Here is a 27,986-nt window from a genome sequence, read left to right as displayed (position 1 = left end):
AATACTGGAGTGGGTAGCCTTTCCCTTCTCCAGGGGATCTTCCCAACCCAGGGATTGAACCCAGGTCTCCCACACTGCAGGCAGATTCTTTACCAGCTGAGTCACAAGGGAGGCTCTGATGGCAAGGTGCTCTCTAAATGCTCCAGACCTCTAAATTATTTAATCCAATCTTTGAGGGATTTGGTTGGGTAGGATATAGAGTCAATATTTGAAAATAGGTTTTTTTAAAAACTGCAATTAATAATTTTAAACTCTGTTATTTCTTTATACAGGTATTCCATGGAAATGTTGATAACAACACACCGTATGCTAACTCTTTCACACCCCCCATAAAAGCTCAGTATGTGAGACTGTATCCCCAAGTTTGTCGAAGGCATTGCACTTTGAGAATGGAACTCCTTGGATGTGAACTGTCAGGTGAGTCTCATATCTTCTCTTTTTGTACTCTCTTTAAAGGAAAACAAAGCACAATTGTATGTAGTGTGTTGCTAGCTTGCAGTTTTTCAATATTCATAGATGTTCATTTTTGCTACAAAATGTCTAAGGCTTGGTTCAGTGAGAAGGAGCAAGATTTAGAGGGTAAAAGAAAAACAAGTTCTAAAACACACTACAGAATAGGATTAATGTAGAAGGGCAGTGTATTTCTTTTAGTGGTAAAGAAAATACAACAAATTTTTACTGGAAACTCTTGTCAAATTTAAACATGTCTTTTAAATTTTAATAGGAACTATGAGTTATGTTTTATGAAAATTTCAGTGAAAATTGGAATCTGCCTGACCTCATAAATTGCAGTTACACTTATACTGTACAGCATAGAAAAGTAAGCTTTTTGTTTGTACATCTACCATAAACGTTTAGTTTCGTCTTTTTTTTTTCTTTAGGTTTTCCAAAACATGTAAATTTATCATTGTTTCCAAGGAGACAATACTTTAAAAACCAAGATTGCTACTATGAATTCCTAGATTGTTATTATCTAGCAACTTACCTATTACCCAAAAAGTGGTTTTTAAACACAAAGATAACTACCAAAGGACTCAAATTTAAATAATCCTAGGCCTCCTGGAGCTTCAAGACTAGATATAAAAATGAAGACTTTATGACTGGGTCTCTCAGTTGTTCACTTTCAATCTAGGTAGATTCTGCACTAAACAGAAAATCTTGCCCAGGCATTTCACTGTGCTGTAGTTTTGGTGATGACTCTTATATTTTTGTCATAAACATTTACAACCCTCTTTGTCACTATGGCCTGAAATTTTGTTGAAACTACTGTATTTTTAAGAAAACTAAATATCCATGTGTGTCCCACTTTTTAGTGTAACCTCCAAGTATGAGAGCCTTTTATATTTACAAACATTCCATTTAGGTAACACATCCCTGCAAAGAGACAACTGAGAGCATTTTATTCATTTCAAAAGGCTGCATGTAATGGTTAAAATGCACACTTTATATCTATTTACCTTCTTGAGTTTATTTGTGATGTTACTAAAGGGAATGGTTTCGAAGGAAATGCAAGAGACTGTTCAAAACAACCAAACTTTAAATGAACCCTCTACATTCAAAGGAATTACAGGCATTTGGGCAGATGAGTGAATCTATTTTAAGAATCACACTTTCATACTATATGTGGGTTTCCTTTATGAAGCAATCAATGGTATAGATTTAGTACCATTAATTACCCCGATAGGGATGTTTTCCCTATTTTGGTAATTCGAGCAGGCTTACTGACTCCCCATAAATCTCAGCAGAATTATTGCTGCACAGTGTTTATCTTGTGCGTCACTGTGTCACCACAGGCATCCTGAACTCATTCATCATAAAGCAATCAAGAGGAAGCCCTCGTGCGATGAAGTCTGCTGCAAGTTCTATGCTTTTTAGTTGGTGAACATCACCTTCCCCAGTTTTTCAGTCTTTTAATTCATGAAGGCCAGTCTCAGACATGGCACAGTTTACACCCTTAAGATATGAATATGTTTTACTTTCAAGTTTGACAAGAGATTATACCTGACCCTTTATGGATTTTTACATTTTCAGGAAGAAGTCATACCCCATCTCCTGACCCCACAAATTTATTTTAAAAGTGTGTACAGGGAATGATATCTCTTAAGGAATGTTTATAAAAGCTAGGGCACCTCAACTGTAAAAATAATCAGTTGTGTTGTTAATACTTTATTCTGTTCAGCTATTGTCCATCACATGGATACACATTGTGCATGCTGGTGAAAGATTTAACGCTTCTGCTAAGTCACTTCAGTCGTGTCCGACTCTGTGCGACCCCATAGATGGCAGCCCACCAGGCTCCCCCATCCCTGGGATTCTCCAGGCAAGAACACTGGAGTGGGTTGCCATTTCCTTCTCCAATGCATGAAAGTGAAGAGTGAAAGTGAAGTTGCTCAGTTGTGTCCAACTCCCTGCGACCCCATGGACTGCAGCCCACCAGGCTCCTCTGTCCATGGGATTTTTCAGGCAAGAGTACTGGAGTGGGGTGCCATTGCCTTCTCCGGAAAGAGTTAATATGTATGTATAAAATATTATGGATGAGAAGGTAAATTCATGGTATGAGGTAAATTGGCAGGATAGACTAGCTATAACACTTGGCAATAAACAATAACATAATGTACAAACTATTTCCCACAGTGCAACAGTGTAAAGCCCAAGGCTGCCTTATAGGAGTCAATAAGCTGTTATAAGATCTCTCAGTGTATGAGATAGCAGTTAATAATTTCCCAGACACTTAAAAAAAGAAAATTCCCCAATATTCTCTGAAAGAGATGTGACTTAAGATGCTTAGAATGAAATGGATCATGATCATAATTAGTAGAGGAATAATCATTCATTCATTCTTTGAGCAAATTATTCAGCACCTCCTCTGGGCAATAAAGTGGGCAATGAAATGAATTCTGTGGCTAAGCAGAAGTGGTCAAAGTAAAGGTGCTCCTTTTCTATCCAATACATCAAGTACTGTGTTATCTCACAAAAGGTGAAAAACAAATATGTTTCCTTTCACTTGTGTCTCTTCCAAAAGCCAAGGAAGCAGTTGTACAAAGTTCCAGTGGCAAGGTAGGAGGAGGACAGAGAGTTGGTGGTGATGATAGATGAACGAGTCAGAAATCTGACTCATTATTATTATTATCAGTCACAATACAGAGAACACATGTTAATTTATAAGTGCTTGAAGACAAGCAGGGTGCTACTAAAACTTTAGAACTTTCTGGAATCTTTGAGATTTGTCATGAATTTTTGAGGATATTAGCAGTTGGTCATGAGTTTTTTTTTCTTTTCTAGAATTTATATTTAGGATCTAGAACTATTTATGAGACCTGGGATATAGGTTTCCTATGGCAGCAAGACTTGAGCTAGACATCCAATTGCTGAACCTCTGTGTCAGCTTTTGTCATTTTGCATAGGTAGGAGTTTCCTAGAAGGTACAGGTGAAGACAAACATGGAAGAGACTCAAGAAGGAAGAACTGATTTAGATTGACTAGAACAGAAATCAAATAATTGTAGTTAAGAATTAGTTTTATCAAAGAAGAGTTTAAGCCACTCTCTTAGATTACACTTAAAATACTTAGTTTTAGAAACCATAGTCAGTCATAATATATTCTTTAATACCCACTGATATGCTGACTTGTGGATGTAACATTGTCACCTGTTGCAATGAATTTTGTGGAAATAATAAACTAGCTAACATGTGCTGAATGCTTGCTACATGCCAGCACTGTTTCTAAATAGTTAACTACTTTTTTAAAATGCTTCTTTGAGGTCATTTTTAGTATTAGCCCTCCAATCAAGAAACATCCACAAGCCTATTATCCTTATCCATCAGAGACAGACAGGATGAAAACCACAATCACAAAAACTAACCAAACTGATCACATGGATCACAGCCTTGTCTAACTCAATGAAACTATGAACCATGTTCTGTAGGGCCACCCAAAACGGATGGGTCATTGTGGACAGTTCTGACAAAATATGGTCCACTAGAGAAGGGAATGGCAAACCACTCCATTATTTTTGCCTGGAGAATTCCATGAACAGTATGAAAAGGCAAAAAGATATGACACTGAAAGATGAACTCCCCAGATGGGTAGGTGCCCAATATGCTACTGGAGAAGAGTGGAGAAATAACTCCAGAAAGAATGAAGGGGCTGAGCCAAAGCAAAAACGATGCCCAGCTGTGGATGTGACTGGTGACGGTAGTAAAGTCCAGTGCTGTAAAGAGCAATACTGCATAGGAACCTGGAATGTTAGGTCGATGAATCAAGGTAAATTGGAAGTGGTCAAACAGGAGATGTCAAGAGTGAACATCGACATTTTAGCATTCAGTGAACTAAAATGGACCAAAATGGGCCAGTTTAATTCAGATGACCATTACATCTACAACTGTGGGCAAGAATCCCTTAGAAGAAATGGAGTAGCCCTCTTAGTCAACAAAAAGTCCAAATGCAGTACTTGGGTGCAATCTCAAAAATGAAAGAATGATTTCTCTTCTCTTACAAGGCAAGCCATTCAATATCACAGTAATCCAAGTCTATGCCCCAAATCTTCCCTGATAACTCAGTTGGTAAAGAATCAGCCTGCAATGCAGGAGACCCCAGTTTGATTCCTGGAGAAGGAATAGGCTACCCACTCCAGTATTCTTGGGCTTCCTCTGTGGCTCATCTGGTAAAGAATCTGCCTGCAATATGGGAAACCTGGGTTCAATCCCTGGGTTGGGAAGATCCCCTGGAGAAGGGAAAGGCTACAAACTCCAGCATTCCAGCCTGAGAATTCCGTGGACTGTATAGTACATAGGATTGCAAAGAGTTGGACACAACTGAGTGGCTTTCTGGGAAAGATTGAAGGCAGAAGGAGAAGGGGATGACAGAGGATGAGATGGTTGGGTGGCATCACCTACTCAATGGACATGAGTTTGGGTAAACTCTGGAAGTTGGTGATGGACAAGGGAGGCCTGGCATGCTGCATTCATGGGGTCACAAAGAGTTGGACACGACTGAGTGACTGAACTGAGCTGAGTGGCTTTCACTTTTCATGCCCCAAATACTAATGCCAAAGAAGCTGAACAGTTCAGTGGCGATCTAAAAGACCTTCTAAACTTCCAAAAAAATAAAAAAAAGATGTCCTTTTCATCATAGGGGACTGGAATGTAAAAGTAGGAAGTCAAGAGATCCCTGGAGTAACAGGTAAGTTTTGCCTTGGAGTACAAAATGAACAAGGCAAAGGTAACAGAGTTTTGCCAAGATAACACACTGATCAGAGCAAACACCGTCTTCCAACAACACAAGAGATGACTCTACACTTGGACATCACCAGATGGTCAATAACAAAATCAGATTGATAATATTCTTTGCAGCCGAAGATGGAGAAGCTCTACACTGTCAGCAAAAACAAGACTGAGCTGACTGGAGCTCATATCATGAACTTCTTATTGCAGAATTCAGATTTAAATTGAAGGAAGTAGGGAAAACCACTAGACCATTCAGGAATGACCTAAATCAAATCCCTTATGATTACACAGTTGAAGTAACAAATAGATTCAAGTGATTTGATCTGATAGATAGTATCCCTGAAGAACTATGGACGGAGGTTCATAAGATTGTACAGGTCGCATTGATTGAAACCACCCCCCCAAAGAAAGAAATGCAAAATGGCAAAATGGTTGTCTAAGGAGGCCTTATAAATTGCTGAGAAAAGTAGAGAAGCCAAAGATAAAAGAAAAAAGGAAACATATATCTATCTGAATGCAGAGTTCCAAAGAATAGCAAGGAGAGATAAGAAAGCCTTCTTAAGCGATCAAAGCAAAGAAACAGAGGAAAGCAATAGAATGGGAAAGACTAAATATCTCCTCAAGAAAACTAGAGATACAAAGGGAACATTTCATGCAAAATGGGAACAAAAAAGGACAAGAATGGTATGGACCTAACTGAAGCGGAAGATATTAAGAAGAGGTGGCAAGAATACATAGAAGATGATACAAAAATATCTTAATGACCCAGATAACCGCACTGGGTGTGATCACTCACCTAGAACCAGACATCCTGGAGTACAAAGTCAAGTGAGCCTTAGAAAGCATCACTACAAACAAAGCTAGTGGAGGTGATGAAATTCGAGCTGAGCTATTTCAGATCCTAAAAGATGATGCAGTGAAAGTGCTGCACTCAATATGCCAGCAAATAAGGAAAACTCAGCAGTGGCCAGAGGACTGGAAAAGGTCTGCGTCCATTCCAGTCCCAAAGAAAGGCAATGCCAAAGAATGCTCCAACTACTGCACAGTTTCACTCATCTCACACACTGGCAAAATAATGCTCAAAATTTTCCAAGCTAGGCTTCAATAGTATGTGAACTGAGAACTTCCAGATGTTCAAGCTGGATTTAGAAAACGCAGAGAAACCAGAGATCAAATTACCAATATCCATTGGATCATTGAAAAAGCAAGAGAATTCCAGAAAAATGTCCACTTCTACTTCATTGACTATGCTAATCCTTGGACTCTGTTGATCACAACAAACTGTGGAAAATTCTTAAAGAGATAAGAATACTAGATCACCTTACCTGCCTCCTGAGAAACCTGTATGCAGGTCAAGAAACAACAGTTAGAACCAGACATGAAGCAAAGGACTGGTTCCAAATGGGGAAAGGAGTACATCAAGGCTGTATATTGTCACCCTGCTTATTTAACTTATATGCAGAGTACATCATGCAAAATGCCAGGCTGGATGAAGCACAAACTGGAATCAAGATTGCTGGAAGAAATATCAATCACCCCAGATATGCAGATGATACAACCCTTATGGCAGAAAGTGAAGAGGAACTAAAGAGCCTCTTGATGAGAGTGCGAGAGGAGAGTGAAAACGTTGGCCTAAAACTTAACATTCAGAAAACCAAGATCATGCCATCTGGTCCCATACAGTGGCTGACTTTCTTTTTCTGGGCTCCAAAACTACTGCAGATGGTGACTGCAGCCATGAAATTAAAAGACGCTCTTTGGAAGAAAAGCTACGACCAACCTAGATAGCATATTAAAAAGCAGAGACATTACTTTGCTGACAAAGGTTGTCTAGTCAAAGCTATGATTTTTCTAGTAGTTATCAATGGATGTGAGAGTTGGACCATAAACAAAGCTGAGCACCAAAGAATTGATGCTTTTGACCTGTGTTATTGGAGAAGATTCTTGAGATTCCCGTTGACTGCAAGGAGATTCAACCAGTGAATCCTAAAGAAATCAATCCTGAATATTCATGGAAGGACTGATACTGAAGCTGAAGCTCCAATACTTTGGCCACCTGATGCAAAGGGCTGACTCATTGGAAAAGACCCTGATGCTGGGAAAGATTGAAGGCAGGAGGAAAAGGGGATAACAGAAGTTGAGATTGTTGGATGGCATCACTGACTCAATGTATGTGAGTTTGAGCAAGCTCTCGGAGTTGGTAATGGACAGGGAGGCCTGGTGTCCTACAGTCCATGGGGTCACAAAGAGTTGGACATGTCTGAGCGACTGAACTGAACTTATTATTATCACCATTTTACAGATGATAAGACTGAGGCACAAACAGGTTTAGTAATAGGTACAGGGCGACACATCTAATAAGTCAAGCACCAGTTGAGTATGAAGACATGGCATTGATCAGAGAAGTCTCCTATTTTATCTTGGTTTTCTTGATGATCATACTACCTTGTGTGTTCTTTGGCCAAAATGTAAAATTTTACAAATGACTCAACTGCTGTCTAATGTAATCATATAATCACACTGCATTTTACAAGGTTTATGAATGTAATTTTGTCACAGTTGCAACTCAAGATTATGAAATTCTGTGTATATGTACACACACGGGCTAGATTTTTCAAAGACAAACAAACCCAAATTTCACACCATGTCACACCTGAAAATATATGTGGCAGATTTGAGAATCTTCAAAAAATATCCACTACTAAAAGTTATTGAGTATGATTGAAACACAAAAATTTATGAAAAGGCTGTCCAGTCATGGATTTTGCTAGAATTAGCTCATTTCTTCTGTTACCTATTAAATTTTATACTAGCACAAAGCAGGGCACATGGTAAACACTGAATAAATAATAGCTTCTTACCTTCCAGAAGACGCCATATTGGTACTATAAGAGTCATTGATAATGATTAACAGGTTTCTTGGAACATAAAATACTGTCCAGTTTAGAATATAACATCGGAGCAGTTTGTGAAAATGACATTGTCCTGGGAGAATTTTCATTTGCAGTGTTATAGAAACAGATAAAAGAAAACCAAATATATTTTCTGAGAAAATGTTCCAATTTTAAGGACAAAATGAAACTGTTGAGAACCAGGGACCCGTCATGAGGCTATCAGTAATGAGATAGGAGAGAGCATTTCAACATTGTTTTCATTTTGCAAAATCATATATCAGAGAAAAGTAGTTTGAATTGTCTATCTTGTTTTCAATTTTTCCAAAATATATTCAGACAGAATAGTTTGAATTGGCTATCTTGTTTTTCGATTTTGTTTCAGATTTATTTCTGATTATAGCCTTTTTTTGACTTTAGATGCTCTCTCTTTCGGGAAATGAATAGCATTATGCTTAATCTTCTCTTGCCTATCTAAACTGAACGCTGCAGACTTTCAGGGTGATAAATTATTTTTCTCATGGCACCCTTCTCATTTTCTTCCAGGCTGTTCTGAGCCTCTGGGGATGAAATCAGGACATATACAAGACTATCAGATCACTGCCTCCAGCATCTTCAGAACTCTCAATATGGACATGTTCACTTGGGAACCAAGGAAAGCCCGGCTGGACAAGCAGGGCAAAGTGAATGCCTGGACCTCCGGCCACAATGACCAATCACAGTGGCTACAGGTAATATTTTCTAAAAATGTCTCACAACCCACTGTCATTCTTCCTTATAAGATTTCCTGTTAGTTAGGTGTCTATAGGAGTCATTACCTTCATGCTAATTTAAATGTGTCTTCCTGTTTGGCTTAACTGAATGGGTAAAACAAAAATTCCTTATGAATTCATTTTCATGTGTTGTTTTTATGCTGATGTTGATTTACCGAAGCTACTGTCAGATTGAGGCAGCACAGTGAACCAAATCACACTATGTATAGGTCAATTCAATTGATTATGTGATCATTTGCATTTTAACTCTCATCTCTTCTAATGCTCTGTGTCAGTATTGGTTTGAAAGCATCACAACAGAAATCCAAACCACCTTGAAATCATGCCACTGACCTGCAGATTGTTCCCATAGAATCATGACTCATGGCTTATTAGCCCTTTACCTGTGGTTGCTAAGCAATGGAGTGATTTGATTGCATTCTCATAAGAGTGCTTGCTTATAGAAGGAAAGCATAGACACTGCAGAGTGTGTTTATCATTTGCAAATGAGGTAAGGTTACAGTCAGTGCTTTTTAAAACAACCTTCTTGAAATGCACTTATTTGTGGAGTACTTTTAAGTAGGCACAAATTTGTTAATGTCTTCTGTGGCAAAGTAAGACAGCTTAATTCCATCATGAGCTCATTTTATTTGAGAAAGATGAGTTCTCCTCTTACTGATTTTTATGCTGCATTTATGAGTTTCAAAGTTGTGGTAATTCATTGTATTTCTGGAAATAGCAAAAACAATTACAATAGCAAATCTCACCCCTCATCGAACCAAATCTGCACGTATGAAATTGTTCTTACCAAATCACCTGAAATTTCTCATAGTCTCTTCTTTCTTGACCTTACTTTTCCCTACTCTTTTTCACTATTCTTATTTTTTTTCTTTACTGTCCTGTGACATTGTGTCTGAATCTTTATTGATCTGAAGCTTTATTAAGGTCTCGCATTACCATATACTATGCATAATTATGTATGTCTTTCTCCTTTTACTATTCTTTGAGCTTTTTGAAGGTAGGTTTTATATACATATAAAGAACAGTAAATATTTATCATCCCACAACCCAGTCTTATGTCCTTGTGTATAAGTAGCAATACTACTAAATGAAATAATTCACTTGATAAATGTCTGTGATGCACCTGTGAAGCATCATAGAGCATGATAAATAGTGATGGTACAGAAGCGAGCAGCGCAGTTTGTATTCCTAAGACATCACCTGTTTCATCGACCATTGTTCTTATTTGGTTTGGATGACACCATGGTTTGTTTATCTTCATCCTTTTAGCTGGTTCTTCCCACTGTCCTTCCCCAGGCCACCCTTCCAGGTTGTTATCCTCCTAACAACCTCACTCTCACCAACTCCATACACTCACCTTAACTAGTTTAGCAAGAACTGGTTATTTCAACTACTGGAATGGATTCCACTGCTTTAACATTCTATTACTTCTCATCATCCCCACTGCCACTTCCAAGATCTAGGCCACTGCCCTCTTTCACCTGGGTTTTTGCAGAAGCCTCCTAACCAGCCTTCTGGCTTCTGGCCTTACTCTCTAAAAACCTATTTCCAAGATTGCCATCCGTGTGAATTTTTTCTGAAGTGTAAATGTGATTCTTTTACTCCTTTTTTAAACCCTTCAGTTGTTCCCTATCAGCCACAGAATAAAGGGCAGCTTCCTTAAGATAGCCTAAAAATCTGTTTGTGATTTGGCCTCAGTTCATCTCTCACCACCCTTCTGATTTTGCTTCAGTTTCTCAAACGAAACAACACTCTCTCTCTTCCCCATCCTTTATAAATATCGTCTTCCTGGAGAAAAAGAATGGAAAGAGCACCTCTGCCCACAATATCTCAGCCTTCTGTTGGTTAAATACTTCAACTGTAGTTTTGCTTTTCTGTAGCTGTGCTTTTCTCTGCGAAGGCTTCGCTGCCAGCTCCATCCCATACCACATCTGGCTTAAATTGTTTCCTGGGTATACTGTGTCCTCTGTAATTCTCTCACAGTCCATTATCACAATCCACTGGAAATTGTGTTTTTGTGCTGCATTACTTGCTCAGGGCAGATGGAACCGCATTTGTCTTTTTTCTACTTTCTCAACCTGTTGTCCAGTACCTAACTAAATAACCTGTCACAGCCTCTGACATGTGGTAGGCACTCAGTAAATACTGTTTTTGTCTATTTAAAGTATAATTGATTTATGATATTGTGATGGTTTCATGTGTACAGCACAGTGATTCAATCTTACACATATATATATGTAAGATATATATATATATTCATTTTTAAATTCTTTTCCTTTATAGGTTATTACAAAATATTGAGTATAGTTCCCTGTGCCATACAGTAGGTCCTTGTGGGTCATCTTTTTTATATATAACAGTGTGTATATATTAATTTCAACCTCCTAATTTATCCTTTCCCCATCCCCTTTCCCTTTTGGTAACCATAGGTTTGTTTTCTATGTCTGTGGGTCTGTGTAAGTGATAGCATATGATATTGGTCCTTCTTTGCCTGACTGACTTCACTTAGTACGATAATCTCGAGGTCTGTCCATGTTGCTGCAAAACGCATCACTTCATTATTTTTCATGGCTGAATATTTTCCGTTGTATATATATATGCAGCATCTTCTTTATCTCCTCATCTGTAGCTGGATATTTAGGTATTTCAGTGTCTTGGCTGTTGTAAATGTTAATAAGTGTTGCAGTGAACATTGGTTGCAAGTGTCTTTTTGAAGTATAGTTTTCCCCAGCTAGATGCCCAGGAGTAGGATCACAGGATCATATTATAAGCCTGTGTTTAGTTTCTTAAGGAACCTCTGTATTGTTTTCCACTGGGGCTGTATCACTTTATAGTCTCACAATAAGTACTGCTGAATGAAAGAATGCATTCATCCATCAAAGCATTATTTAAGTTATTGATTTGTACTTAAAATGCATATAATTTGATCCCCAGTTTGAGACCAACTGCTAACATCCTCAAAATTTTGAGTAATATTTGAAAAGTAAATCTAAAAGGTCATATTAAAAGTCTAACCTTTTTACTAAAGGAACTGGATAGCTTTTGTGAACTTTTCAAGTTCTTATTTAGAAGAGACCATGGAGAATTTCCTTTCCATTTGTTAGACTTGAATGGTGAAGTTAAACTTGTTCTTTGTCACTATATAATACTTTTAAAATTGAAAACATACCAGTCATATCTCAGGTTCACTGGCTATGGCTAATGTTTGTGAATCATAATGCCATGTGAAATAAAATATTTTACACCCCATAAGTAATTCAAAAAGGCTGGTAGACTCTAGAAATACTCACATAATGGTATTGCCAATGGAAAATTTCTTTAGAAAGATAAAACAAGTATTTTTACGTACATGAATCAGAGTGTAATGTTCAGTGCAAACCTTCATCCATCATTTTTTTTAAGATGACCTTTCATCTGTCTTCTTAAAGCCACTTGCATGCTGAAATTGATTCATTCTGTTGGTGACAGATTTTCTGTCAATTCAAGGACCAATTCTTTGAGTATGTCTATTCTTTTGTTGTGTCAAAACATATTCAGAATCTCCAAGGCAAGGGAAATTGACATCTTTACTTATTTTTTTTCTTTTTTGACATCATGCAAGAAAAAGCTCCAGCACTGTGACTATTTTTAGTGCTTTCTCCTCAAGAGAGCAGAATCTGTTCAACTGTACATTGTTAAACTTGTATCTTTGTTGGAAATAAGATTAATATTTTCATAGATAATGTATAGGGTGATATTTGTTTAATTTTTGGTGTACAGTCAACTTTTATCCTTATTTGGGACTTCTGAATTTATAAATTTTAGCTGTAATCTTAACTAAGATGCATTGCTTTAGAGAAATAGCTCTTCAGAAGAGAAACTATGATGGTAATTTAAATTCTCTTCCTTCATTATTGATCTCCTGCTAATTTTTTAAAATTATTTTATATGCCAACTATACATGTAACCCTCTAGTAATGAGAGTTTTATATAAGTTTTGTAGTTTTTTCCAAAACGTAATCATATATTATCTGGAAATACAATTGAAAATGAATCCTCAAAAACCCTTTATGCCCAATTATGATATATTTTAAGGAATACTTATGCATTCTTTTAAGAAATTCTTATGTATTCAAATATCACTTTAATGTTTATTCTTATTCTTACTCTAATGTTGCTTCTAGTCTCTTCTCTAAAGTCAGAATCTCAGAAATTCCTCAACCAAATGTTTTTGTGGAATTTATTTGGCGTGATCTTACCTAATTGATTTGCTTCCTTGAGCTACTGTTAATCTTGTAATCATCATAATATTTCTGTATGAACATGGTAAAAATGTGTTAAGTCCACAGGCAGTCCTAAATGAGAGGCATTTCTCAGACCTCTGAAAAACCATTATCCCATCTCTTGATATGTTTGATGGTCTTTTAAGCTTTAAGCAGGAAATTCTATCAATGTGTTTTCCAGAAGCCTACAGAGGTTAAATTGTAAGTCCTGCTTTTAACAAGTCTTACTATACCTAAGTTGAAAGGTCATAATGCAATCATTCCTGACTTGGAGTTGAACATTCTTAACACATGGTTACACTAGATTTTAAACCTTGTTTTCAGATAAAGTGACATTTTAAACAAATTGAATTTACAGAGATCTTTTAGAATCAAAATAATACATGGAATTCTCAGTCCATGGAATTCTCCAGGCAAGAATGCTAGAGTGGGTAGCCATTCCCTTCTCCAGGGGATCTTCCCAACCCAAAGTCTCCTGCATTATAAGCAGATTCTTTACCATCTGAGCCACCAGGGAAGCTCATAAGATAAAGTGGCATTTTAAGCATATTGAATTTACGGAGATCTTTTAGAATCAAGCTATTACCTCCTGTGTTATTTTCTAAGCAAAAACCCAGAAATTTTGTTGGGTTTTAACATGGATTAAATAAGACAAATAACAGAAAAGAGGAAGCACATAGTAAATACTCAGCAACTAGTTCCCTTCTTTCTCTTTTGGTGGCTTTTGATAAAACAGGAGAACATCATCTGACACCAATATTAACCAAGCAAAAAGATATGCATATGTATTTTTGCTTCTTCCAAAAGGAAATTTCCAATAAAACTATGAAATGGAAATATCATTAGTTCAGTTACAGACTGAACAATGTTGATAAATTATATACATTTGCATTGGCAAGCAAAAATTGTAAATATTTTTGTTTAGGCAGCATCAGCTGTTTTTCAGATTCTTTACCTGAGAGTAGTAATAATATTATTACTAACTTAAAAAGAACATTATATCATTTAGCAATGTTCTGTACTGAAATCATGCCCTTTTTAGAATGGCTGAATGCTTTTAAAGTTCATTTTCAGGATGTTTTCAGAAGATTGTGTAAATTCCCTTTTGTTTATGCTCAGATTATACAAAATGATTAAAATTCAGCATGAGGTTAAGATGTTTCGTGACATTCTATCAGGAGTAGGTGTATTATTGTTGATAATCTTCAAAATTGTAAAGAAATATTTTGCTGTAGTAGATGCATGTAAACAAAGAACACTATGAATTAACTTGCATTGATTAAAAACTTCTTTTGAATAAGACATCATAAATTTTCTGTGTATATACTCATTGCCCTATTTATTGGTGGTGACTAAAGAAAATGGATAACTCACTATCTGTAATTGAATCTATTAAAAATATTCAGATTTCATAAAGAGTAGCATAAGATAAATGCCTAATAGGAAGAAAAATGTCACAATGTCACTTAAGAAATGACCTTTTGTTCTGTTTCATGAGACATTTGCTAATTTAAGATAGTTTGCATATTATTTCAACCAAATTAGTAGAATTAATAGAGTTGTTAGACTGCATACTTTAATGCTGACCTTTGTCAAAATTGCAGCTAACCCTACACAGTTTCATTTCAATACTAATTTCGGGGAAATGTGTAAGAAAGCAATTGAATTTAGGTTTTCAAATTAAATAAGCCTTATTTAATTTAGTCCCTTTCATATTTTTAAAAGGGAGTGTTGTAGCCATAAAATTTATTAACTTCTTTCAAGCCATTAACTTCCCTTGCCTTCTGGACAATTCATATAGAGAAGAGCTAAAGGAAAGATTTTTGAAGGTCAAGGGGCCTCTAGGCCACTGGAAAACATTTGGCAAGAAGAAGGAATATTCTGATTTCTGATTCACTCTTTCAATACTTCATATATAGGAAACTTCCCTGCTGGCTCAGACGGTAAAGCGTCTGTCTACAATGCGGGAGACCTGGGTTCAATCCCTGGGTCGGGAAGATCCGCTGGAGAAGGAAATGGCAATCCACTCCAGTGCTATTGCCTGGAAAATCCTATGGACAGAGGAGCCTGATAGGTTACAGTCCATGGGGTCGCAACAAGTCGGACACGATTGAGCGACTTCACTTCACTTCAAGCCTACATGAAGGGTTCAGTTATAAAGCAGATCTAAAAGAGATCAAATAATGAAACAATTTATGCAGGATTATAAAACATCTTCTATTTTTCATAAATGGTAATGTATTTTGGAGTGCATTAAATGAATCAAAGGAGGACTATACTTTTCTTGGACTATAAATTCACCTTTAAATTTGTTTATAATTTTATAATATCAAAGGAAATCTCCACAATCCAATTAGGAAAGAAATGCTTTTTTTTAAAAGCGTTATTCATTTATTTTTAGCCGCGCTAGGTCCTTGTTGCTGCACATAGACTTTCTCTAGTTGTGGTGGGTGGGGGCTGCTCTCCACTTGCGGGGCATGGTCTTCTGATTGCAGTGGCTTCTCTTGTTGCAGAGCGCAGGCTCTAGGGTGTGTGGACTTCAGTAGCAGTGATGCGAGAGCTCGGTAGTTGTGGCCTCTGGGCTCTCGAGCACAGGGTCAGTAGGTGTGGTGCATCGGCTTAGTTGTCCCTTAGTTAGGATGTGGGATCTTCCTGGACCAGGGATCAAACCCATGTCCCCTGCACTGGCAGGCAGATTCTTAACCACTGGGCCACCAGGGAAGTCCAGGGGAGGCGGGGGGTGGGAGACCACTTTTGATGAGCAAAGCACAATTGAATAGGGTATTTATACAGAAAATACTTCTATGGCAAAAGAAAGTGCTATCAACATCAGTGTATTTGTACTGAGTGCATAATTTGAATGCCCAAAACCTGATTTCAAAGGCTGACAAATCACATCAATACTATGGGATCAGCTTTTGCTCTTTTCCTAAACTATAGATATTACAAAAAAGATAATCTCTCAGGAAGCCTTTCATTTAAAAAAAAAACAAACAAAAACTTTTACATCACTTAGATTCTGGTATCTAAATGATGATTGGCCAAATCCAAAGTAGTCAGAAAATTACCAAGCCTCCCAGATAATTTCTGGTGAAGTTAATAAAGAGACATCATATAATTAGTGTTACAGTATAGGCATAAATTAATCTTTTTAAAAGTTAACTTTGTATTATTCATATTGTGTATATGCATGCTAAGTCGCTTCAGTCGTATGACTCTGCGATGCTAGAATCACAGGACCCTAGCCTGCCAGGCTCCTCTGGCGCGGGATTCTCCAGGAAAGAGTACTGGAATGGGTTGCCATACCCTCTTCCAGGGGATCTTTGTGACCCAAGGATTGAACCTGAATCTTTCAGTCTCCTGCATTGGCAGGCAGGTTCTTTACCACTAGCATCACCTGGGAAGCCCTGTTATGCATATTATATCTACTTAATACTCCAGATATTGCCCCTACATTTCCATCCATTCTCATTTGGAATAATTTCTTTGTGTTATATCTCTCTTTAAACAGCTTGAAAGAAAAGAATTCCCTAACACAAGGCAATGAGACATATCAAGCCGTTATGAAGTACTAGTGTATTAGCATTTACGTATAGCACATCATGAAAAATACACAAAGCAATAGTTCAGGTGATGGAAGGAGTAGATGAGATTGAGGGCAGGGTGCAGTTTCAGAAAGCAAGCCTTGATTGTACCTAAAAATTATATGTTGGCTTTGAGGTTCAGAGGTTATTCTAAATGGCTTCATAATTTTTTTTAATTCAAATAAATATTTTTGAGATACCTATTATACCAGGTACAAAGAACTGAAAGAAATAGTCAGCACTGTGTCTGCCTGCAGGTATGATTACTGAGGCTCTATTGTCATGGATTCAACATTCCAAAAGCGATAAACAGAAATATAGGAAGTTGGATGCGTCTGCTTAGGAGCCGTATTTGAAACCACTGCAAACCTGAACAGCAGGATTTAAAAGAACTGTATGTGCACAGCAGGCCCATTCATGTTTTTATGATGATGAGAACTGAATGACTTCTGATTCCTTTGTGTGCAAATGAATTTTAATTTGTGGCTATTAGCTATCTTTATAGTAGCAAAATATAGTTACAAGAATAGTAATCATTTTCCTCTAAAAATATGAGTTGAAAATATGCCAGTGAGTAAAACTGAGAACTTGGGAATACTGTTTCAAGTAAGATGAGCATTTGTAAAGTCTTTCAGATAAAATAGGAATCAACTTTAATCGGCGATCTCATTTTGTCTTTAGAGCAGCCTTCTCGGTGACTAACCTATTTCTGCTTTATGAGGCTACAAGAGAGTCTGAGAGACTTGCTAAAGACTAAACAGGCAGTGAGCAGTAGAAGGGGAACTCAATACAGCAGGAAGCTCATGCAGTGATTTGTACCACACTCTGGTAAACCATTTGAGTCTTCCCTGGTGGCTCAGATGGTAAAGCGTCTGCCTGCAATGCGGGAGACCTGGGTTCAGTCCCTGGGTTGGGAAGATCTCCTGGAGAAGGAAACAGCAACCCACTCCAGTACTCTTGCCTGGAAAATCCCACAGACAGAGGAGCCTGGTAGGCTACAGTTCATAGGGTTGCAAAGAGTCGGACACGACTGAGCGATTAAGTGAGTGTGGGGACTCCTATTTTCAGGGAATGTTTGTTGGTGTAGGAAGCTCTTCCAGGGTACAGTGCCAACCAGCGTAGCTCTGCCTATGGCTTTCTTGAAGGAGAGCTTCTGGCACCTCTGTGGATCCAGCTTGCTCTCTACATTTGTGGTTTGGCACTATAGAAATAGTATACCCCTTATGGTGTTACTAAACATTGAGCCCACACATTAAATATCTACAACTTTTCCTTTTCTTTTTTTCTTCTAAGATGAAGCAGATAGGAAATATGCAAATTCTAGCTTTTTCTTCCTACAACTCACTGGTGTATTGTTCATGCACACGCCACCTCTTAGACAAAGCTTCTCTACCCAACACTCTTGATTGTAGTTAAGGCCACCTGGTCTGATTACTTTGGTTTATCCTAGAGATCTTTGTCATTTTTCTTCAAAGTCAGTGGTGCTGTGATGAATAGGTTATTGAGTTTTCATTTACATTCATGAGTAAAGTGTCTTTCATTTGTGAAGTATTTTTGCTAGCTATTGTCAACATAAATGTATTTATAGAAAATATTACATTCATTTTCTCTTTCACTATTAGCATTTCAATGAGGAAAACATGCCCTAGTGAAGTGACTTTTAAGTTTCTATTTTTTTTTTTTAAATTTTAAAATCTTTAATTCTTACATGTGTTCCCAAACATGAAACCCCCTCCCACCTCCCTCCCCATAACATCTCTGTGGGTGATCCCCATGCACCAGCCCCAAGCATGCTGTATCCTAGTGTCTCTGTGGCACAGTATGTCTCCTGGAAAGTGTAGGTACACCTACCCATGCCCCTTTTCGTGTTAGCCTTTGGTTAGAATATTCCCTCATATCCTTTAGGATGTCCCTGACATGTCTGCCGACCAATTAATTAGCTTCCAGTTAATCACTTTCTGGAGCTACTGTGTATTTCAGAGGAAAACAGACATCAGTTTTCTTGGCCATTATCAAACCAACCAGAATTCTGACTTCATAAAGCATCACTTGGGCTCTTCGCCCAGGTCTGCCAAGTTAGCCAGCGCTACTCCCTCCGTTTGGCCTGCCTGCTCCCCTCTGTGAAACCTTGTGCCCTCTTCTCATCTCAGCTTTCCTGGATTCTTGCGATTTGGTTTATCTCCTCTTTGGTCTTGCATTCCAGCTCCAGCCTGCCCTCTAAAGGCTAATTGCCTATTTATCATCAGCTCGTTCTCATCTCTGTGGTTTCAGCCCTGCCCTGACTCTCACTGGGCCGTCTTGCTGTCCTAGCTGACTTCAGTCTTACCTCTCTTAGCTTCTAGTCCTGGCACTCAAAATTTCTGTTTCTCCAGATGCTTCTTTTCTTCAAATAGTTCCCCTACCAGAATCCAGTCTTCTCAGCTATAGACCTGGAGTTTCTAAAGAGTCCTCTCTCAGTCTGATTATGAACTGATGAAATTAGAATAATATATATCACTCTTTCATTCTGAAAATGTGTATACTTTAAAACAAATCAGATTCCTTTTCTTAGTTTTTAGAATGTTTACTTTTAAGCTATCATTTTCACTCTCTTCTTTCACCCTCATTAAAGGCTCCTTAGTTCCTCTTCACTTTCAGCCATACAGTGGTATCATCTGCATATATGAATTTATTGATATTTCTCCTGGAAATCTTGATTCAAAGTTGTGATTCATCCGGCCTGACATTTCCCATGATGTACTCTGCATGTAAGTTAAATAAGCAGGGTGACAATATACAGCCTTGACGTACTCCTTTCCCAGTTTGGAACCAGTCAGTTTTTCCATGCCTGGTTCTAACTTTTGCTTCTTTACCTACATACAGGTTTCTCAAGAAGCAGGTAAGGTGTTTTGGTATTCCCACCTCATTAAGAATTTTTCACATTTGTTGTGATCCACACAGTCAAAGACTTTCTCATAATCAGCGAAGCATACATTTTTCTGGAACTCCCTTGCTTTCTCTATGGTCCAACTAATATAGACAATTTGATCTCTGGTTTCTCTGCCTTTTCTAAACCCAGCTTACATCTGGAAGTTCTCAGTTCACATACTGCTGAAGCCTAGCTTGAAGAATTTTGAGCATAGCCTTACTAGCAGGTTAACTAAGCTCAATTGTATGGTCAAACCAAGCATATAAAATTGCCTAAATGGATTCAGAGCATTTTCATTTTCTCATCAGAAGGAATGTTGCATATAAGCTAAAGTCGACCCTGGTGTATCTGAAGTGTAGTCACCCCATGTCATAAATAAAATGGTCTCTATACATTGACCACTCCAAGAGCAACAAGTAACATAAGAACAGTTTCGCCTCTTAAGAAACAGTTCCTATGAGTCAGTGGGCTTACTAGCAAGAGGAGTTTACAACAGCACGCAGATATTTATTTGTCAACTCAAGTGGTAAAAATAAAAATTTCTCATTTGTTGAAAAGTGCATTTGGTAATTATCTTTAAATCTCTGCCTCTCACTTAAGATGACAGAAGATTTTCATTGGAACCTATCTTTAAGTCAATAAAGTTGGTCCTCCTGGAGATGTTCATACCCTTTGGTTTTGCCTCCTCTGTGTTCATAGTATGAAGTTTTCTCTTTATTCCAATGGGAGAGACTTTTGTAACTGACCTACATTAAATTTTAACATAGTATTCCTATTAGAATAGTCACTGTTTTACAGTAAAATCAGGCATAAAACACACATAATAGACATGTTTAGCATTCACCTCTGTCGAGCAACATGAACTCAGAACTATGAAAGCATTGTTATTTTATAAATAAGTTCCTTGGAGATTTTCCTCACTTAAGAATTCAGACCACAGTCTGTTTGAATATGACTTCTACTGTCCCATATATTTTCTCTTCTACATGCTCAGTGGAATTTGATAGAGAAAGCTAACAGCAGATAAAAAGTATTTCGCCCAAAATTATCCAGTATAAGAAGAAACCAAGAGAATTTACTTATAGTCATTAATTAGTACTTGTTTATGTGATATCTATAGTCTTAAAATTAAAAATAAAAATCTGTAAATTGCATTCAAAATGCTATTAATTATCATTGTGAAATTATGTGATTATCATTACTATTTTATGTGTAACTTAGTTAACAAACCAAATATGATTAAAAGGGCTTAAGGTAAATGAATAAAAGCAAGGATAATTGAGTAGCTGTTTTTCCAGTTAAACTCTGAGTTACCTTTCTCCCTTCTCCCAATGTCCTGCCACCTATTTGAGGCCCAGCCTTTGTTTCTTTCATGAGAAGCACTGTGGATTTTTTATCCACAAAATTAGCTCTGAGACTTGATGGCCCTTCATGAGTAACACAGCACCCATCTGTTCTGTTAGGCATATGCCTGATAATGTGGGAGGAGTCGTATTCACAAGAGAATGGATATAAGAGTACTTCGAACATAACACTCTCTCTATGTATACATATATATATATATATGTATGTATGTATACAGCTGCCTCAAAGCACCATAATGGAAAATAGGAGAAATTCTAAAAATAAAGCAGCTTTAAAGTCCTCAGTGGGAAAAAGCATACCACCAGCTGCTTGTATCTTCCTGCAACGTTAGTGTCAAAGTCATTTTCTCAAAATGTGCTTTAGAGACCTCCTGCATCAGAATCAGCTGGCATGAGTTAGCTGAAAATGTGGATTCCCAAATGCCATCCCCAAAGACTCTGATGTTTTTCAGTCTAGAATGAGCATAGAAATGTATATTTTGGGATATATATCAAGGGATTCTTGCACTTAGTGTAACAGGAGAGAAATGGAATTAGTAATTTATGGCCTGACTGGATAAACATATTTGTTTAGAGTCTACCATTTGAATGGGCCTTGCTTAGATATGTTAATATTTTAGTATATATCTAATTGCAATTTAGGAACAGAGTATCAGATACTTCTAATTCAGCAAATGTCATGATACCAGAATTCAGAATTCAAAAATTCAGCCTTTTATTCTCTGACTTTTATTAAATGAATGAATCCAACAACAAATCTTTAAAGTCCTGAGAGGGAAAAAGCATACCACCAGCTGCTTGCATATTCTTGCATGTTGGTGTCAAAGTCATTTCTCCTATCTCTATAGGAAATAAAAAGTAGAGACATTACTTTGCCAACAAAGGTCCATCTAGTCAAAGCTATGGTTTTTCCAGTAGTTATGTATGGATGTGAGAGTCAGACTGTAAAGAAAGCTGAGTGCCAAAGAATTGATGCTTTTGAACTGTGGTGTTGGAGAAGACTCCTGAGAGTCCCCTGGACTGCAAGGAGATCCAACCAGTCCATCCTAAAGGAAATCAGTCCTGGGTGTTCACTGGAAGGACTGATGCTGGAGCTGAAACTTCAATACTTTGCCCACCTAATGCGAAGAACTGATTCATTGGAAAAGATCCTGATGCTGAGAAAGATTGAAGGCAGGAGGAGAAGGAGATGACAGAGGATGAGATGGTTGGATGGCATCACTTACTCAATGGACGTGAGTCTGAGCGATTTCTGGGAGTTGGTGGCATACAAGGAAGGCTGGCGTGCTATAGTCCATGGGGTTGCAAAGAGCTGGACATGACTGAGTGACTGAACTGAACTGATAAGAAATAAGTTGTATCAAACATACTCACGTAGAACCAGATCTAAAATCTGGGAAGAAGGTTTGTATTGGTTTCTGTATCTCTAGTATCTTCTGGCTATGAACGTTAGGTAGGTCATTAGATCTGAACAAGGTAGGTACGTAGGTGGTAGGTAGGTAGGTTGATGGAGAGAAAGCCAGAAAGAAAGCAAGAAAGACAGACAGAAAAGAAAAAATAAAGGTCTAGTTTGTGAAATTATGGATTTATGGAGTGACTATGGTATTATCACAGATTTTTCTTAATTGATCCTTTCGTATGTATAGTGCAATAACAGATATTCCTAACAGTGACCGTGAAACATTATCAATTTCTGAAGCAACATTTGGAGAGAGTAAAATATATTTAGTGAAGATAAAGTGTTGAGTTTACTATTTTTGTCTCATAAAGAGGCCTTATTTAGAGAAGATGCTTCTTGAAAATCTGTTGAATATTTTCAAAACCTGTCAATGTATGTGTCATTTATAGAGTTAATTTTAAATTAATTGATATATTCTATAAGAAAAGGTACTTTGTAATGTTCAGATGGTAACCTCTATAGCAGAACTATCTGGGTTCATACTGTGCCACTAACTAGTTATGTAACTATGGACAAGTGACTCTACCTGTTACTGTCTCACTAGTTCATTTTCTAAACTAGTAACAATAGTATCTTATAGGGCTGTTAAGGAATAAGTTAATTAACAAATTGAAAATAAGCACTTAAAAAATATTAGTTACTTTGTTAATCAGAATGAATCAGTTACCAGTGAAACTATTATATAGGACTTTCTTTAAGGTTGCCCAATAAAGAAAAAAAATCTAGAATGCTTAGTTAAGGATATGTAATGAATAATCGTTTAATATAAGGATGTCCCAATATTGCAAGGGCCATATTTATACACACATACTGAGAGAGACCCAGTGTTGTTAATCTGAACTTAAAATTTAACTGGACATCCTATATTCATTCATTCAACAGCCATATTTTCAATCTGGCTTTGCCTTCTTTCCCCTGGAATCTCTGCCCTGACCGAACTAAGTTGTTATATTGATATAGTGATGATTTAGTCAATAGATAATGTTTTAAATTAATTGCTTATCTATAATTGTTTTTCATTGTGCCTATATACCAGATGAATAGATATTAGAAATCCAATACTTTATTAAACCCAAGAAAAATATGCTTAAATTGACTTCTACTTCAAAATTATTAATCCATATTTTGTTATGGACAAAAAGAAGCTATTCTTCCTTCTGACTCTTCTACATTTAGTGGATTTTGGGGGATAAGATGAATCTCTTTTGGGGGAAAAGAGATCCACACATAGAATAAGGCAATAAATGCTGGAAGTCAGTCTCTTTTGAATATATAAGACTCAGTATAATAGTTTTCATCTTGGAAATAGGTGTAAGTTGCTAGAAATGCCCCTGAGTGACTAACTCTTGATGACATTTAGGATATTGTGTCTACAGTTTGTAGAAATTCTCACTAGATGGTGTCTAAAATACTCAAAGATTTTTTGTTCAGTGAGTTCATATTATAAAAAGACACTGTGCTTAGAATCTGACTCTTGATCCCCTGAATGAGGAGATGATACCCTACCCGCCTCCAGCATCAAGTTGTTCGTTTGAGAAATTTAGTAAATGCCCATTCCACAGGCTTGTTGGAAGACTGAGTTGGCTGAGTATGAAATATATATGTATAGGTCTAATGGGACAGACATGACTGAAGCAACTTAGCAGCAGCAGCAGCAATGGGATTACAGAATTAATGTTCTCATGGATTTTTGGTAATTCTTTCATTTGGATAGCACAATAACAGATATTTCTAACAATGACCATGAGATACTAGCAATATAAACCACAATTCAAGGTCCTTGGAACAGACTAAGTGCCCTCTGTGTGTTCTCTTCCCTGCCTCTGCTTCAGCAGTTAGGCAGAAACCCTAGAGGTTAGCAGTGGTGGAGCCAACTTTGATCCCATATCCTGTGGCTGTATTATATTTAATTACAAGACAAATTAAGGAAGAAATGCAGGGTACTTTGTGTCTCTAGCTTTCATTCAGATTATTTCATGTTTTTCAAAATTTGCCTAGACTCCTGAGTTTTCCTGCAATAGTTCTACTTAACTATCTGGAAAAATGCCATATATCTCCTCTCCCTCACCCACTTTGTGAGATTATCCATTGTTTTATCAACCTATCTTCCCTTCCAGGAAGTCTCTCTTCCTTTGAGGGGTAATCCCAGGCTAACCTAGCATGTGTAATAGGAGCTATCAATATAGTCCTGCATTCACTCATCACAGCTGAGTTCTTTAGGGGAGAGGCCAGAACTTTTTGATGAAAAGGGAAGCACCTTGTTGGAATTGTGGCAGAGAAGGTAGAGACAGAGTAGGAGATATTTCTTTAATCCGCATTTGTAGAGCAAGCACTCCGTAACATATGACAAAAGGATTATTAAGAGAGTCTTTCAGGAGAAACTGAAAACTCCCAGCCACCTTGGAGTCACCATTCTACCCTCAGGTGTGAAACTGAGAGGCTAGATACAGACTGTCCCTAACCAGTCGAAGAGTGGTTCTCTAAGTGGAGAAGAAAATCCCAACATGCTTTGCTCTTTCTTGAGCTCACTGTTCATTTAAAGGGACACTTTTTCTATCTGCCAAGCCACACTAACAAATGAGAGGATGGCCAATATTTAAGAAAAATTCATGTTGAAAGACCTTAAGTAGAAAAGTCGGCCTACTAGATTGTCTTGGGATCATTTTTGTTGTTGGCTTTGGAGGTCTATAGGATAATAGTAGAAAGAGTTGTTCTGCCTATTATTCAGGTCTTGAATAAAAAAAATACAACTGGAAACTTCAGCACTTGAAATATTTAATGTATAAATAATAGCATGAATTAAATTGCTAATTAGCTTTAAATATAGAAAGTATAGAATCTCTTTAGGAAGTTTTTTCTTTGAGTTTTTTTTTAATATACTAAAATTGGTTTATATAGAACACAAATTTATTTATTTCCAGGGTTGGTTTTTTAATGGATCAAATAAATGCAAAGCATATTAAAGAAATCTATCATATTTCTTAGCATTTCCTTTATAGTTTTGAAAAGTTTACCTAGTTTTCAATGGCTCCAAGATAAATTAGAAGCAGCAGTTATTTCCTAGTGAAAGTCAAATAAATGAGGCTTATTACTTTTCTACCACTGAACCAAAATACACATACACTAATATACCAAATATACATAGAATCACAAAGGAAATGGAGACATGAACAGTACCTCTCAAGCAGCTCCAAATGAGATAAGTCTCTCACAGAACTAAGATTTTACAATTTTGCATCGCATTTTACTATATTCCCTTGAGTCTTTAGTTGATTTTAGAACCTTCCCCTTATCAATGCTGAATGTATATCTCCTTAAAATCCCCACCTGTCTAAGATTCATTGTCCTTGGCAATAAGGTATGACTCCAAAGTAATGTCTTAAAATGAAGTGTTTAGAAAAGTTAGCCTTAAAATGAATGAAGAAGTAGAGAAATCCCGTGGGGGGTGACCTGCCTCTTCTGGAGTCCTTATTTTTAAAGTAGAGGTATATCATCACAGAAATGGGGGAAAAAAAAGTCTACCTTTCTTATTGATACGTGTCTGGTAACCGGGGAGGAAAAGTACCGCACTTGTGCCTTAAGATACTATCTGATCCAGACCAAACCCAGAATGATCCTCCACAGAAACAAAGATTTGATCACATTGTACACAAACCTCTCCCAGGAGCCATATGTTGTGCTCCAAGTGGCCAGTCCAGGAGAGAGAAGTCTCCTGGGCATTTAACATCATTATCCAGAAGCTTCAATTCAGGCTACTCAGGAGGGAATGACCCAAAGAATGATGATCATTGGTTCTCATTTCAATAATTTTCATCATGCTATCTTATGAGATTTTTAAACAAAAATATGTACTTTTTTACAGTATTACTCAGTATCACCCATTCATTCAGCAGATATCTATTGAGTGACTTCTAGCTCCAAACTCTGGGGATACAGAGGTGAAGAAGAAAGACAAGGTTTTTGCTCTTACAAAGTTTATAGCTCATAAAGACAGAGCTATACACAAAAAGGAAAAGAAAAGAAAAAGGACTATTCTGAGAAAATAGAAGACCGTGAGAACATACAGCAGGAATCTGCTCTGGCGTGGGGATTAGGGAAGACATCCCGTGAGCATGTTTGAGCTGAGACCTAGAATAGAAGCAAGAGTTAATTGTACCTGCAAGTAGGAGTAGGGAGGTGGAATAAAAAAAATGTTCCAGAAAGAACAATACGTGTAATGCTTGAGGTGATAGAAGGCATGAGAAACTGAAAGAAGTTTAGTTCCTAACAGTTTAAATGATACTTTATGTTTGTTACCCTATGTAATCTCTGTGTATAATTTTCCATAAGGTGATAGCATAAAAGTATAATGAATTCAAGATGCTTAATGGAATAGTTGTACTAATAAATGACCCCTTTTCAAGAAATACATAAATATTTATTATGCATTAAATTAATTTAAAGGATTATCACCATTTTTTAAATGTAGCTGGTTTATTTCTTAATCCTCTAGCTAAGAAAAATTAAAAACATGCCATTTAATATTAAAACTGAAAAGTTTCTATAATAAGAGTTGGAGAAGAGAATTCACATCATGATTCTAGCATAAGGAAGCTGAATTAATCAGCATAGCTTTGTTGAGACTTATAAATTATATCAACATGAGGGTGAATTTTGTTCCCTGTTCCCCCTTAAATTGCGTGAAGTCTAGAATAAAGCACTTTATTTATATAGATGCTCAAATGAATTAAATATTGATGAGAATTCTGATGTGGGATTCAGTTTAGACATTCCTAAGGTCATATTGGTTTGAGAAATTCATTCTAATTTCATAAGCTCAATTTAGAAACATCAGTATAGTCTTACAGTCTCTGATAAAAAGCAATATCATAGAAAAATAAATCACCATGACTTTTGTCCTGTGAAAGATCTGGTACTGGGAGGGGTCACTCACTCAGCCAGCAGGACTTAACATACTGCGACTTCAAAATATCAGTGGTGTGGCCAGTCTTATCAAGGCTGGAGAAGGCTTTGTCTTCGAGGATTTATTGACTGGTGAGGAGGTGAAATGCCAAAATAGTTTCCAAGTACTGTGGTTCGAATTCTAGCTCTGCTTCTTACTATCTTTATTAACAGAGCAAATGAATTCACCACCCCAGAGCTCCTCATCCTCAAAATGAGGCCATCCTTATTTTAAGGGAATTTTGTGGAGGTAAAATGAGAGGACATACGGGAAAGTCATTCCCAAGCCACCTGGTACATAAGTAATGCCTTTTCCCCACATGGATATCCAATGGGCAAAATTATAGCAAGGGCCATTTTAGATTGCTTGAAGGCACATTTGCTTTTTGTGGTGTCTAACTTGTAGAGTTGATTATGACAGGGTAATGATTACCGTGAATGTAGTGAAAGAGGCCTGGCCTACAATTTGGTAAAGTTTCTTTCCATTACTTTTAGAATGACGTGATCATTAATTCCCACTAAAGTGTTGGGGGGGTGGGGAATTAAAATACTGGGTACAATATGCCCATTGGTCTTCAA

The 27,986-nt window shown here is 37.1% G+C and overlaps 1 protein-coding gene across 1 annotated transcript in view; it reads left to right on the top strand.

Annotated features, from left to right (window-relative positions):
- Positions 1–27,986, top strand: part of EDIL3 (EGF like repeats and discoidin domains 3) — a 335,221-nt gene that overhangs the window by 193,731 nt on the left and 113,504 nt on the right. The window contains exons 8-9 of the mRNA XM_068981124.1: positions 273–417; positions 8,663–8,847. Of these exons, the coding sequence (XP_068837225.1) occupies positions 273–417; positions 8,663–8,847 (330 nt within the window). The remainder of the gene's footprint in view (positions 1–272; positions 418–8,662; positions 8,848–27,986) is intronic.

The sequence above is a fragment of the Capricornis sumatraensis genome, chromosome 9 (assembly GCF_032405125.1).
Source record: "Capricornis sumatraensis isolate serow.1 chromosome 9, serow.2, whole genome shotgun sequence".
Lineage (NCBI taxonomy): Eukaryota > Metazoa > Chordata > Mammalia > Artiodactyla > Bovidae > Capricornis > Capricornis sumatraensis.
Note: the sequence above shows the minus strand (reverse complement) of the source record. Positions and strands in the feature narration are given on the sequence as shown.